The sequence below is a fragment of the Emydura macquarii genome, unplaced genomic scaffold (genome assembly GCF_026122565.2).
Source record: "Emydura macquarii macquarii isolate MOO-44397 ecotype Brisbane River unplaced genomic scaffold, CSIRO-AGI_Emac_v2 contig_1876, whole genome shotgun sequence".
Lineage (NCBI taxonomy): Eukaryota > Metazoa > Chordata > Testudines > Chelidae > Emydura > Emydura macquarii.
In genome coordinates this window covers 1,715,517-1,728,767 of record NW_027132013.1, presented here as the reverse complement: position 1 = coordinate 1,728,767, position 13,251 = coordinate 1,715,517, and the positions used below count along the sequence as shown (strand labels likewise).

The window sequence follows — 13,251 nt, the reverse complement described above, 5'->3', positions numbered from 1 at the left end:
CACAAAGAAGGACAGTAAGCTTTCCAAATGAATGACATACTATGGTGAATACTATTCTCATCATCTTTAAAAACAAAAAAAATTGCTGCTGAGTGTGCTGGCCCAGATTGATGCTAGCATGCTGTTACTTGACTTGCATATATGAATAACATCTAGAGTAAGTGAGACAAGGTGGGTGAGGTAATATCTTTTATTGGACAAACTTCTGAGAGAGAGAGAGAGAGAGAGAGAGAAAAACTTTCAAGCCACACAGACCCATTCTTCAGGCAGTCTTCTTGGCTGCTGTTTCATTATCCATGTACTGACTCCTCATGCATACATTTTGTTACATTGAATGTTTATCAAATTAGGGTAGATTAAAAGACCTTGCTTTCCGTTACAAGGCCTGCGAACTTGGTGTAGTGGTATATCCCTGGTCATAATCCCAGATCTTCTGAAGCAGTCTTGCTAAGCGAGGTACTAAAAACCTATAGATCAGCATCTTTGAACATTAATCCTCAAACCTCTTGAACTCCCATTCAGGTGAAGATATTTAACTGTTTGAGTATCTAGATTGAACTCTTTCTTTGCAATACATTGGCATTTGGATTGATTTTTCAAGTCCATTTTTAAAGCAGTTTCAGATGAATATTCATGATGCAACACCAAGGGGTGGTATTTAAGCAGGGAGTGCAAATCTTGATCCAAGCAAAAAAAGTAATCCCTGTAATAATTTAATGGATTTTCCTTGTTAAAACAAATCAAATTCTCCTATTAGGTCCACACTGCACTTTCACGTATGGCCTGTACCATAATGTGGTTTTCTTTTAATAGAAGGTAATTGTTTCTTCTTCTTCCCCCCCCCCCCCCCCTTAGTTTTTGAGTGCAAAAGCATTAATACCAGAGAGTTTCCTCTCTTCTAGCACAAAGTAGATAAAAGATCAAGGCACAATAATAAATAATAAATGCAAGAGAAATTTTACATAACATTCTTAATGGAATTAAATCGTTTGCCTAGTTTGTGCTTACTGTGACAGGAAAAATGATGTGCACTTCTGATTAATATGCAGAGGAGTGAGTCTACATTTGGGTTGGTTTTTAAAAACAATATAATATATGGCAGTGCAATGGAGAACCAGGTAATACATTTCTTCACAAAAATTATAGTTAATATATCACAGAAACAGTTTTGATCTACCTTTGCAGCTTCCTGTTAAAGTAGAAAGTGAATAGTATCTTTGTATAACATATCATACATATTTGGATGAGATTTACAAAGCAAAGGTGAAATCCTGGTTCCACTGAAATCAATGTCAAAACTCCAGTACATCTCAGTGGAACATTACTACCATAGTCTGATGCCCGTTTAAATACCATCTTCAATGCTGAACATTGTAGCAGAAACTATAACTATGCACCTATTTGACTTTGTCTGATACAGCGGCAAATATTGGGGCTGAATAAAGTAGGGTGGCTAATTTCTGTCAAGGAGTGCTTGGGGTAGGGAAAGAGGAAATCAAACCCTTACCCTCGTTCCCAGGAAACTTTGTGGTTGTCCACTCCCCATGAGCAATTCATACTAAAATTTATATAAAAATTCAAGCAACTATGCATACACAAATTTTGTAATATTAATCTGACCTTAGCCTCAATTAATGTTCAGCTAGTTGGATATCATCCTTAATATTCTGTCTAACCTTTTAAAAGATCAAAACCAGCCTGATAAGTCTGGATTAATTTTGAACAGTGAAAAATGCCTTGGTTTTAGTGTTGAGCAACAATAATAACTAAAAAGAATAGGATGATGGGACTGTGAAAAGAATGTTACATAAGAACGGCATACTGGATGAGACCAATGGTCTATTTAGCCCAGTATCATGTCTTCTGACAGTGGCCAATGCCAGGTGCTACAGAGGGACTGAACAGAACAGGTAATCATCAAGTGATCCATCCCCTGTCGCCCATTCTCAGCTAGGGACACTTCAAAGCATGGTTTTGCATCCCTGCCCATCCTGGCTAATGTTATGTTTTGCTTTCACTCCCTATCTATATTTGAAGTTCATTTTACTTTTTTCACTTTTAAGAGTGCAGAGCAACATCAAAACAAAGTATTCAGAAATCTGTAAACTCAATGGGCCTTGTGCTTTGAAGTCAGGTGCTTTGGATAAGTATCTCTGTGCAAACAAGAATTTGGGTGAAATTCACCCCAGTTCAGAAAGCCAGCACAAGGACAGAAGTACTGCCCAGATATGCTGGCCAGTTGCACCAGGGTGAATTACACCCTTCGTGGTATTGTGGGTGAGCATAGGTATTGCCAAACTGGATCAGACTAATTAATGGTCCATCTAGCCTGAGATCCTTTCTCTGAAAGTGGTGCAAGAAACCTCTTAATGCATGATTATGAAATAATCTGCCCATACAAAATCTTTTCTTAACTCTAGTCAGTTACAGTTTGGCTTTCCATGAGTGTTTATAGTTTTTTTGGGTTTTTTGGTTACATATGTTCATACGATAACTAAAGTAACTGCAGATGGTCTCATTATACATACACCTAGTGTGAAATCTCGGCCCCATTGAAGTCAATGAGAGTTTTGCTATTGACTTTTAAGGTCAGGATTTCACCCCTAATCCTTTTTGGAAGCCTACTGAGCTCATATGATCTTGTAGCAATGAGTTCCGAAGGTTAATTATTCATTGTGTGTTTTTTTTTTTAAAATCTCTATCCAAATTAATGTCATTAATGCTATATGATATCTTGAACACTCTTTTTATGTTACATGAATTGAACTGTCCAACTGTGCTTAGGGGAGGTGATGTAACTCCTGACTAATTTGTCTCTTCCACCTGCTCTCAAAAAGGAAGAAATCCTCACCCACTTATATTGTGTTTAAATGAGACAAAACCACCTGTTGTTTTCAACCCTAATGTTCAGAGGGGACTTGAATTAAGAGTTTTAAAAGTAACTAGATTTTTTTGGGTGCCTCAGTTTTTGACTGCCTAGCATCTGAACCTTAATTGGGCCTGATTTTCAGGGGATGGGAAGACTTTAAGAAAATCAGGCTCCTGTAAGGCATCTCTGTTTGGACACCGAAAATCACTAGTTACTTAAAACTCTTGGTCATGATTATTGTTGTCTTATGTCATAGGTGGGGTTTTGGTCACAAAGCATCAATTTAAATAAAAATATCTGAGAATGAGACTAAGGAGAGAAAATACTCTCTGAGATGTTGTTAGCTTTTCTTGTCAATGGACAGGGAATCAATTAATTCTGATCCAAATGTAGTTGTGGACAAAATGATCAATTGGAATAGAAAGGGCACAATTATGGGATGCAACTGTGTTCTAAGACTTAAGCACATACCAATGCCAAAATAAATGCTTCTGCAGTTGTTAATACCTTTTCCCTTGTAGATCAGCTTTACAATTACCCACTGAGTGAATCATAGAAGTTAGAGATGAAAAAGACCTATTAGGTCAACTAATCTGTCCCTGCAGTCAGTTCAGAGCTAGTCCTTGCAGTGTATTCTCCATTCCAATTTTAAATGTCTCAAGCAATTGGGCTCCCATAATTTCCTTGAAGAGATTATTGCACAAGTTAGGGATGTCCCCATATTTCCTGATATTTAGCCTAATTGTTCCTTTGCTTAATTTGCATTACTCCTATTTGTAAATCCGAATGATTTATTCTCCTTTCTTGGATCCCAATCCTGCTCCCCTTGGAGTTGTAGGAGTTTTGCTATTGGATTTAATGGAAGAAGTATGGTGCTCTTAGTATTTAAACATGTGAATGGTTATCATAGACCTTAGTCTTCATTTTTAGTGGAACATCACTGAGTCCCTAATATGAATTTGAAACTGATAAAATTATAAATAATTAAAAAGGCCCAACTCTGCAGGACTTACTGAGCTGATGAAAGGTGTGGATCTTATTGCTAGTTTGGAGCTAGATCCTTGTAACGCTGTGTTGTAAGCCCTATACTCAATAGTGTATGCAGGGTAGGACTCAAAAGTTCTCAATTGTCTACTTATTCCAAATGAGTTACTAAAAGGATTACAGATGTGATGTGGCAGTGGTCTCATATTTTGAATAACAAGTTTATGCATATCAGGAGTTTCCCTTTTTCATCTGATCCCCTTCCTTCCCTGTTCTGACCTTACGGGACCCAGTCTAGGAGCTAAGAGTGCTCAGCGCCATGTACAACTGGGCCCATCAGGTCTAGTGTTTGCCCGCTGACCTTGGTTTGGATGTGGGTTGGAGTTGGGGGAGAGAAGAATTATAATTGAGGTAACCAGTGTAGAAGATGCAAACTCTTATTCATGCATAGCACTCTAGTTAGGGAGTTTATTTGTGAAAGTAGGGACTACTCATAGGAATAAGGATTGTAGGACGGGTACACTTACACTTACCCATGCACTTTTAAATATGTTTAATTTAAAACTGCTACATTTGAGTAGTGTTATTAAAGTGCTGGTATGGGTGCTATATAATCTCTGCACTTGACATTCTCCTGCTGCTATCCATAAATTCCTTTGTCCCCAGACACAACCTGCAGCAGTCTGTGAACAACAGTCTAACATGACCAACCTCAGAAATCTTTTTATTTGGCATTCATTCCATTTATTATATATGCATATTTAAAATCTGTACACATAAAATACAAAATAAGTGTTTCTTTATAAGTTGCACAGTTAAACAGCTACCTTTTTTTTTAGTTTAAAAACCATAAAACAAAACAAGAAAAGAAAGTGAAATCTTGTCGGTCCATCTTTATACTCATTCATAGTAACCTTGGTATAAAATATCCATACAGCATAAGTGTACAAAATAGTGTACAGTTCATAAAAGCTGTGCAAAGACAGCAAAGTTCAGTCAAAAATCAAAGAGGCGTATCCATTTCCCTCCATCCACATTAAACCTATAGCAGAAGCAATGTAGAAATTGATCACAGCTGTGTGGACTAAAAGTGGTTTAGAGAGTGCTTCATATACAGTATTGCTGCACCAACTAAAATATAAACACATAGGGCCAAGTTCTGAAACCTTTGCACATGCCAGTATCCCTTGCTTTTGTGGGGCAAAATTCTGCCACTTAAATAACAACATATTCCAAATGTGTCCCACCATCATGCTTGGGGTATGATGCTACTCCATGTGATTAAGGGGAGCAGGATCTGGTGCATGAATACTTCCACTGGGATTACTCATGTGTAAGGACTACTTGTGTAAATAAGGGTTCCAGACTCAGACCATACAGTTTCCAGTCATGTCCCTATCTTAATAATAGCTTGGAGTTCTCTTGATATCTAATAAAAAGGATCACAGCATTTACCATGATTTTTGTCTAGAAACCACAATTTCCACTCAAGTTTAATTACTTCCCCCTTACTGTATATCAAGAATGCCTTCCACAGTAGGGTGTTCTGATTATCTTGTCTGCGGCTTGGTAGGGAACATGCAGCTATCATTCAGGTTCAGTTGCTAAAGGTAGATACATAGGGAAAGGCCAATATATGCTAATGGACTCAAGCGGAGCAAACAGGCATGGAAAGAAGTAGAGTGTAGGAAGACCTGGCTATACCATAAATAACGTGCATGTGAGAACCATGTAGACATTCAGGAGGGATGCCACCTCTTCAATTTTATAGCATTTCTATTTATGTATTTACATCTTTGCAATGTCCCCTGTGGTGCTGGGGCAGGCAGGAGATCTAAGAAACTGTGATCTCCTCCTCCTCTTCCCCCTCATAATCCTCTTCTTCTGAATCTGAGAAGTCTGAAGGTTTGCTGGGACTGCTGGAGTGGGATGGCGAGGGAGGCATCTGGGAGTCCAGCCTGTCCCTCAGGTGCAGGTGCTCTGAGGACTGGTGGTAGGTCAGGCTGTGCCGTGGGCTGACTGGGCACAGAGGGGACACTTCCTCCTCCTCTTCCTCCTCCTCCCCTGAACATTTCTTGCCCACGTCGCTGAGGTCTGGGTGAGGGTTGAACTTGGTGGGTAAGGTTTGTTCCCTGCAGCCCCCGGAGGAGAGGAGCTCTCTCTCTTTGGAGTTCCTCCACTTCATCCTTCTGTTCTGGAACCAGATCTTCACCTAGATTGAAAGGGATTCACAAAGGAGGGGCTCCGTTTACACAACGTTGTCATGTACGGTCTCGGTACATGGGACTTACAGCACCTCTGGGAACGCAGCCCGCCTGGCTGCAGCGACCGCCGCCGACCAGTGCGCTGCTGCTGAGAGCTTGACTCGACCCAGGCGGAGTCCGGTAGGCTCTCAGCTCATGACGGCTCCTCAGGGCAAGGACTGAGGCCGTGTGTGTGGACGGTGCGCAGTGGGCACCACCAGACTCCGGATTAACAGGGACAGCCCTGCTCTCCTGACAGCGCTGCCTTGGCTTTCTCCCACTCTGGGCTCTCTGCTCGTCTTTGGATGCCACCCCCTGCGTCTGGATGAGCCGTCAGATCTCCCTGCTCCACCTGCCCTCCCTCCTCCTCCAGCCCCCTCTCCAGCCTAGCAGTCACTGGAGCCAGCCCGGAATCCCTCACTCTCCGCCGGCCCTGCCTTGGGTTTCTTCTCCCCGTGGCCAGCACTAGCCCGAGTGCCGGCTGGATTGTGGGCAGCGCCCCGTCTACACACCCTGCAGGCTGCGAGGTGCCAGCCAGCCTGCCCTGCTGGGGCCTATTGGTCAAGACGGCAAGAGCTTTGGGGCTAAAGGGCTCTCGTGCCTTCCTGCCTCTTGTCCAGCGTTGTGCCCACTGCCGGGGGCCTAGAGTTGAGACGGTGGCAGATGGTGAGGGGAGGCAGGGTAAGGAAACCCCATCCCAGCTAGTGAGGTGTGTGCATGTGGCAACGCCCCACCCACATTTCTCCGCCTCCCCTCCCCCCGCCGTATGTCTCGGGGGGCTCTACCAACATTAACTGAGGCCGGGTCCCTAGGGACAGGCCAATTGTTCTGAGGGAGGTGCCCGGCAGCACACAGCAGCCAGCAAGGCTGGACCCAATGGCCCAGTGAGGAACATCCCCACCAGTGGCCTGCGATTGAAAGGCTCTCTCCTTGGGCGGTGTGATGCTGACCCCAGGCCTGTTCCTCGCCCCCCCCGTGCCAGCCCACCCGGGATGAATGCCACCTCCGCCCTGTTAGTTACCTGGGAGTCTTTCAGCCCCAGTTTGGCAGCCAGCTTTTTCCTGTCTGGTTTGCTGATGTACTTCTGCTTCTGAAACATTTTCTCCAGCGCTTTGCGTTGCACGTCCGAGAAGACTGCCCTGCGAAGCATGCCTCTGCGGGGCTTCCCTCTAGCAGCCAGCGGCCAGGAGAAAGTGCCAGGGATGGGCACCACCGAGGAGGACGCTGGAGGAGGAGACAGGAGCAGGAGACTAAGCTGAGCTAGCCAAGAAATTGCAAGCAGGCATCCCCCCTCTTTCTGTGTCTCTGCTTCTTTCCCCTTCTTTCCTTTCACTTCTTTTCTCTTACTTTTCTTTCTTCTCTCGCTTTTTTTCCCTTCATCTTTCTGTCTTTTTCACTCTCCCCGTCTCCCCCTTTTTCTTTCACTCTGTACACACATCCCACTGAATGGGCCAGCACCTATAAACCTGAACCAATGAAAGGAACTTTACGCTTAAATAACTGTCCCTTTCAATGAGTGATAACTAGGATTAGATACATCAACTGAAACGTGTAAAATGTATCAATAGTCGGCTGTTTTGTTATGCGTTTCAAAGGTCTGCAGCTTGAAAAGGCAAAGCGAGGCGTACCAGCTAAAATAGAGGTATAATAAAAACGCTTTTTTTTTCTCTCTCTCTCTCTCTCTACAAAGTATTTGATTTTTCAGAAGCTTTTATCATTTCGGGGACTTTATTATTCTTGAGATGAAAATGAGGGACTTTTCTGACAAAAAAGTCCCCTTTAGATGCAGTTTTGATCAATCAGTATTCATCTTTTTTTATATTAATCTTCCCCCCTCCCCTTACAAAACTTGAAGAATTCACTCCGAAGACATGAAAAGTAACAGCTAATTAGCACATTGACTGGTTCCCAATGGTATTGGTATGATAAAAAGGGCACAGTTTCGCCTTTTAAAAAAAAAATCCCAAAGAGAGACAGAGATTCTAATGAAGCGTGAATGGTAATTGTGTAGTAATGAACTAACAGAAAAAGACTGAGGACAAGCAGCTAAAGCCATATATTATTGGAACAAAAGAGATTTACACTTTCAAACTAAACACAACTGCATGCCAAGCTCCTTGGGAGAATACTGATGACACAGTCTTCTCTTTCCCCAAATCATTTTCATTAAATGGACATGAAAAGCTATTTATAAAGCTCAAGTTGTTTTTGTTAGACCATTCACATGCTGGAGAAAAGAAGCAAATTCCATTATCAGGAGCATGAATGGAAGCGCTTGGATTATTTTCTTCCTCTTTTTTTTCTTTTAAAAAAATATTAATAGCTTGTCTGTGTAATTAGATTTTTTTTTTTAAATTGTTGCCCCAAATCCTAAGACTTTGCAGCTCTAGGACTCAGATCTCAATATCTTGGGCCTTCTGGATTTTTTTATACATCTTAATCAATGTAAATTTTATTACATTTTAATAGCCATTATTGATAAATATATGAAAGTGGAGACCCAATACTGAATTGATTAATATGCTCTCTGGTTGTAAGTGGATAAGCCCTGAGCGTGTCTATTTTACATTCCTTAAATAGATTAGATTTGCATTTCAATGTAACTAGCTATTAGTGGGGGAAGGGGATAATATTTAGTAATAATAGGACACTGAAGACCCAAAGTAGGCAATGAAAAGGTTAATGAATTTTCCATCGTAGGATTGATTTGTTCTGTTTACCTGCCCAGATTGTGTTTGTAAAGTTTCGAATGGATGGGGATTTGGGGTATATGGCCTTTTTTTTTTTTTTTTTGGCCACACCGAATACCCCAAACAAGAGAGCGCTCCATGTGGTCTTGTGAAAATACTGGAACACTGAATGACCCTTAATGGGAAATTAGCCCATGGCTGGTAAATGTCTATCAGCAGCATGGTAGAGTCAGCGCTGGGTCTGTGTGTGGCTGTCCAGAGGGAGCTGACCAAATTGGTCATGGTGCTGAAACTTTTGTTGGGGATCACGGGCAGAGTGCACTGACTCTGTGGGAAAACCGCAGCCATGAAGAGGATGCCAGCAGCTTCTCTGTGAGAAGGGAACCGCCTCAAATTTGGACCATGACAATTCCGGCTAATTTGTAGATCAGGGGGGAATTGGTACGAAATGTCAAGCAGTCACTGCTTGTGCTAAATAGGGCATCAAATTGGCGCGACTGATTCTTGAATGTTGTTCTCCGTCCAACCTCTGAACCAGAGCGTAACCCCCAAGGGTGGACGGAGAAATATTACTGGGATATGCCTGGAGCAAGGCAGGGGGATGGGAGAGCACAAGCGATCAGCTACGATTCAGGAGGGGGGAAGGAGGCGGGGCGGTAAAGACCTACCTGGGAAATAAGAAGATCTGATAAAAGGCTGGAAGGATCCTTCGAAGTATGGGAAGGAGAACGTCTTTGGAGGGACGCTCTGAAGCAAGGCAGGGGCGGTTTCTGGCAAGAAACAAAACAAAATCAAAGCAAATACAGAAGGCTATTTACCGTCCAACAGCGGCCGGAGGGGAGCAGGGGCGATGACCAAGGAGCAGCTCAGTGCAATATTTCTTCCCTAGAGCCCATGCAGGCGGACCCGAAGGAATCTGCCTGGTTTCTTTTTTCAAAGGAGTCCAGATCTCTGGGGCGTTTTGTTTTCTGGTCGCCAGCGAAGGGATGGTAACGAGGCAGAGATGAGTCACCGGGGCCTGGTTCATCAGCACAGCGCCTCGCGGCTGACAACCCAGCCGAGCCCTCTGCAGAGGGACCCTCCTCATCTCTGCACAGGCTCCGGAGGCAAAGCGGCGGAGCTACCGGAGTGCCAGGCGCTGCCACTACTCTCCAACGAGGGCTCTGCAGAAGGGCTCTGCGGCTCGATGCCGGGTCTGCCCCCCCCCACCCCCCGCCACCCCCTGCCAGCCCCACACACTTTCCTCCAAGCCCCAGACTATGCAGCGCCGGCCGCGACTGGCAGGGAAAACCACCGCCTGCCCCCCTGCCCCAGCTTCATCCTCTCCCGTTTGGAAGCGGCTCCTGCCGCTCCTCCTGAAGCACCCAATGCAGGAGCGGGGCAGGTGGGCGCTTACCGGTTCTGGGCGTGGACGAGAGGATGGCGTTGACCCCGAACTTCAGGAAAGTAGACTCGTTATTGGCCGAGGCTGAAGTCGGCGGCGAACAGACCCTCCCGGCGCTGGCCGTGCTGCCGCTGACGAGCTCTGATGTCACGGTGTCTGTCCTGCTGCTGCTGCTGCTGCTGGTCCCGGAGGTCGGCGGGGACATGCTAGGCGGAGGGCCGCTCCTCGGCAGGTAGCTGGCCGGCCGGCTGATCCTGATCAGGTCTTCCACCAAGAAGCTAGAGTGGCTGGCAAAGGCTGACTGCAGAGACTGAGGCAAAGTTAAAGTCGGAGTCGGCCGCAGGAGACTCGGGTACACAGCCGGCGGAGCAATGAGACTTGGGAACATCATCGCAGAGGCTGAGCAAATACTTTTCAGGGACCAAGGAACCTGGCTGGGGTTTTTTTTTGTTTTTTGTTTTTCTGCTTTGCAAACCTCTTTAGATCCAACTAGTAAGTCTGGCAGGGCTCTCTTTGCCCTTCCTTCTGGATGATGGGTTTTATAGTGGTCAGCCTTGCTAAAGCGCTTTCAAAAGTGACAGCTCCAACAATGGGGTGCAACAAAGTTCTCCACTTGAGCTTCATTCATCGAGAGCTCTGGGCTTTCTGATTGGTCCAGTGGTGCAATTTATGATTGGATTAGACTTCATAAACAAGCAATGCACAATGGCTTTGCGACAAAGAAAGTGTAGTCCCCAATTTTGCATATTGACCGCCTCTTTGGAATACATTTCTCCAAAGGCTCCCGGGAGGGTTTTGTTCAGAAGCAACACACACAGGCTAATTAAATGCCTATTTAAAAGTTTCAAATGACATCTTGCCTCATAGAAAAAGAATTATTTAAAGAAAGCCTTAAATTTATTTGCTGCTCCCCTGCTGAGGTTGGGAAATAAATCAATAAATATTCATATAAATTTATCTCCAGGCTGTCAAAAAAGCACCATTTCTGGATAATGGAAGATACAAATTAGTGAACAAAAAATTAAACTCTGCAGATGAAAGGATTCTGATTCGAATCTGATTGTTTTCTGGGCATGTCTTTCTGTCCTGTCGGTACGCAGTGAAATTTGCAAGGATACTGTGCCTATTTAAGCCAATATTTTTCTATCCACGAAATGAAAATTGTAGGTGCTCAAACAGGTTGCAGATAAACTTAAAATGTAACAGTTATTTTAACTCCCAAGGACCCACGATGAAACATGAAAATTAAAAATATAAAAGACCCTATGCAACTCTTCAGAAACACACCAAACAATTCAGATTTTGAATCGGCTGGTACGATTTTTCTAATCTATTTTTTTAAAAATTGTAGAAATAAACGATATTTCAAAGTAAAGGGGAGTGGAACCGTCCAACGTCTTGATTCATATTGCTAACATAAATGTTCCCTGAGTTAGTGCTATTTTTTGTCAACAGCAATTTAAAAAAGCTAGCTTGAATCCTCATCTCCCCAAAATTTCACATTAAATGTCTGTTATCTGCGTCCCTGAAAGTATATTCAATTCTGTCTCACAAAACAGAAACCCCACCACTTTTCTCCGAGAACGAATAACATTTTCTAAGAAAATAGTTTCAAAAGTGATATTCCGATAGCCTTTTTAACGGCAAATATGGAAATATATGAAAGGGCAGTTCATTTTCTTTGGGGTAGGTTGCTGAAAGCGGCTATTGAAAGTGGTTTTACCTGATTTCTCTGTTAAAGAATATAACAGATGTGTTAAATGTTTTAAAAGCACCCTATTCAGTTCTTTGGTGTTGCTGAACCTTTGCAAGCAGAAGTGTGCAGCCTTAGCCATGCAGCCTTTATCCTATTAACCATGAACTAACTGTCACCTTCAGCTGTTTTCCCTTTTTACTTTTTAACACAAAGCTTTCTCAAAAATCTTATTAACCAGCTTTATTTCTCTCGATGGTTTTTGTCCGGGTGTTTTGTGTTGATTATCTCCATGTCGCTGCTTTAACCATTCAATAAAAGTGCATCTGCGATTTATATCACATTAGGGAAGAAAGAGAGTCTGTTAAACCTCTCCCTTGATTCAAATCAAAAAGTTATTTATTAGAGACGATCGAACTAGCCATCGAAATGCTATGATTCCCAATGCATTCCAAGGCTCCAACAAACGATGGCTTTGCAAGAGTATATGAGTGATCCAGGAGATCTTCTGTATTACTTTAAGAACTCTGCGATTGTTTAAAGTGCTAACGTTTTGCAGACGAAAGAGAGAAAACCACAGCAAGACCTAAGAAGGAACCAAACGAAAATCACATGAAGCCCACGTCCAAAACACCTGCACTTGGAAGCTGGCATAGTTTATGCACTACACCAAGTCACAGTGGGGAGGCTTATTCTGTCGGCACCATATCCTGCTCTGTTTTTTGCATTTATTTCTTTTCTTCCCATAGCATTTCCCCACGGCGACGTCGAGACCATATAGCATGCATGGCTGCTCTCAAGGTGTTACTTTCAGGCAAGCGGAACAGTAGCCAATAAAGCAATCCAACAGGACTTTGCAAAAAACAAATAAATGAATGGCTCCCTCCCCCCCAACTCCCAAAGGTTGAGTTTCCCAGAAGAAGAGTGTCTGGAAGACCAGCCCAGGCGGATCTGAGAACACATAGTTTTTACAGTCATTATGTTCCATTGAGATGATTTACTCCTTTCTTTACATATACATCGGGGGCATTTCGCCTCACTATAGACCAACTGCTGCTAATTTCTCTGGGTTTTAAAAAAGGGGCTGACATTTTCTGGAAGGTTGGGTCAAACGCATGCTGTGGCACACGTGGACCCAGTTCCTTGTGATATGTCTTAGCACACTCATAAAGAATTCCTTAAGCACCAAGGCAAAAGGGACTAGACATCTATTGAAAGGGAAGATAGACCATAAGAAACCAAGAAATCGGACGAAAGGATCTTATTTTAAGTGATCTCCTTTGGAAGTTTCTTTTCAAAGGCAGTGATCGTTTAAGAGAAGGGAATTCTAATGTCTGGAGATAAAACCTGTGACTAATGCCGTTTGACCTATGCTCATTTGGTTTTGT

The 13,251-nt window shown here is 43.3% G+C and overlaps 1 protein-coding gene across 1 annotated transcript; it reads right to left on the bottom strand.

The window, feature by feature from the left end:
• Positions 1–4,655: 4,655 nt before the first annotated feature.
• On the bottom strand, positions 4,656–10,561 carry DBX1 (developing brain homeobox 1). The gene is made up of 4 exons (XM_067558091.1): positions 10,183–10,561; positions 9,455–9,556; positions 7,118–7,320; positions 4,656–6,065 (listed from the first exon to the last, which is right to left on the bottom strand). Exons 1-4 carry the CDS (start codon positions 10,559–10,561, stop codon positions 5,688–5,690), a joined length of 1,062 nt encoding a protein of 353 aa, XP_067414192.1. The 3' UTR covers positions 4,656–5,687.
• Positions 10,562–13,251: the final 2,690 nt, after the last annotated feature.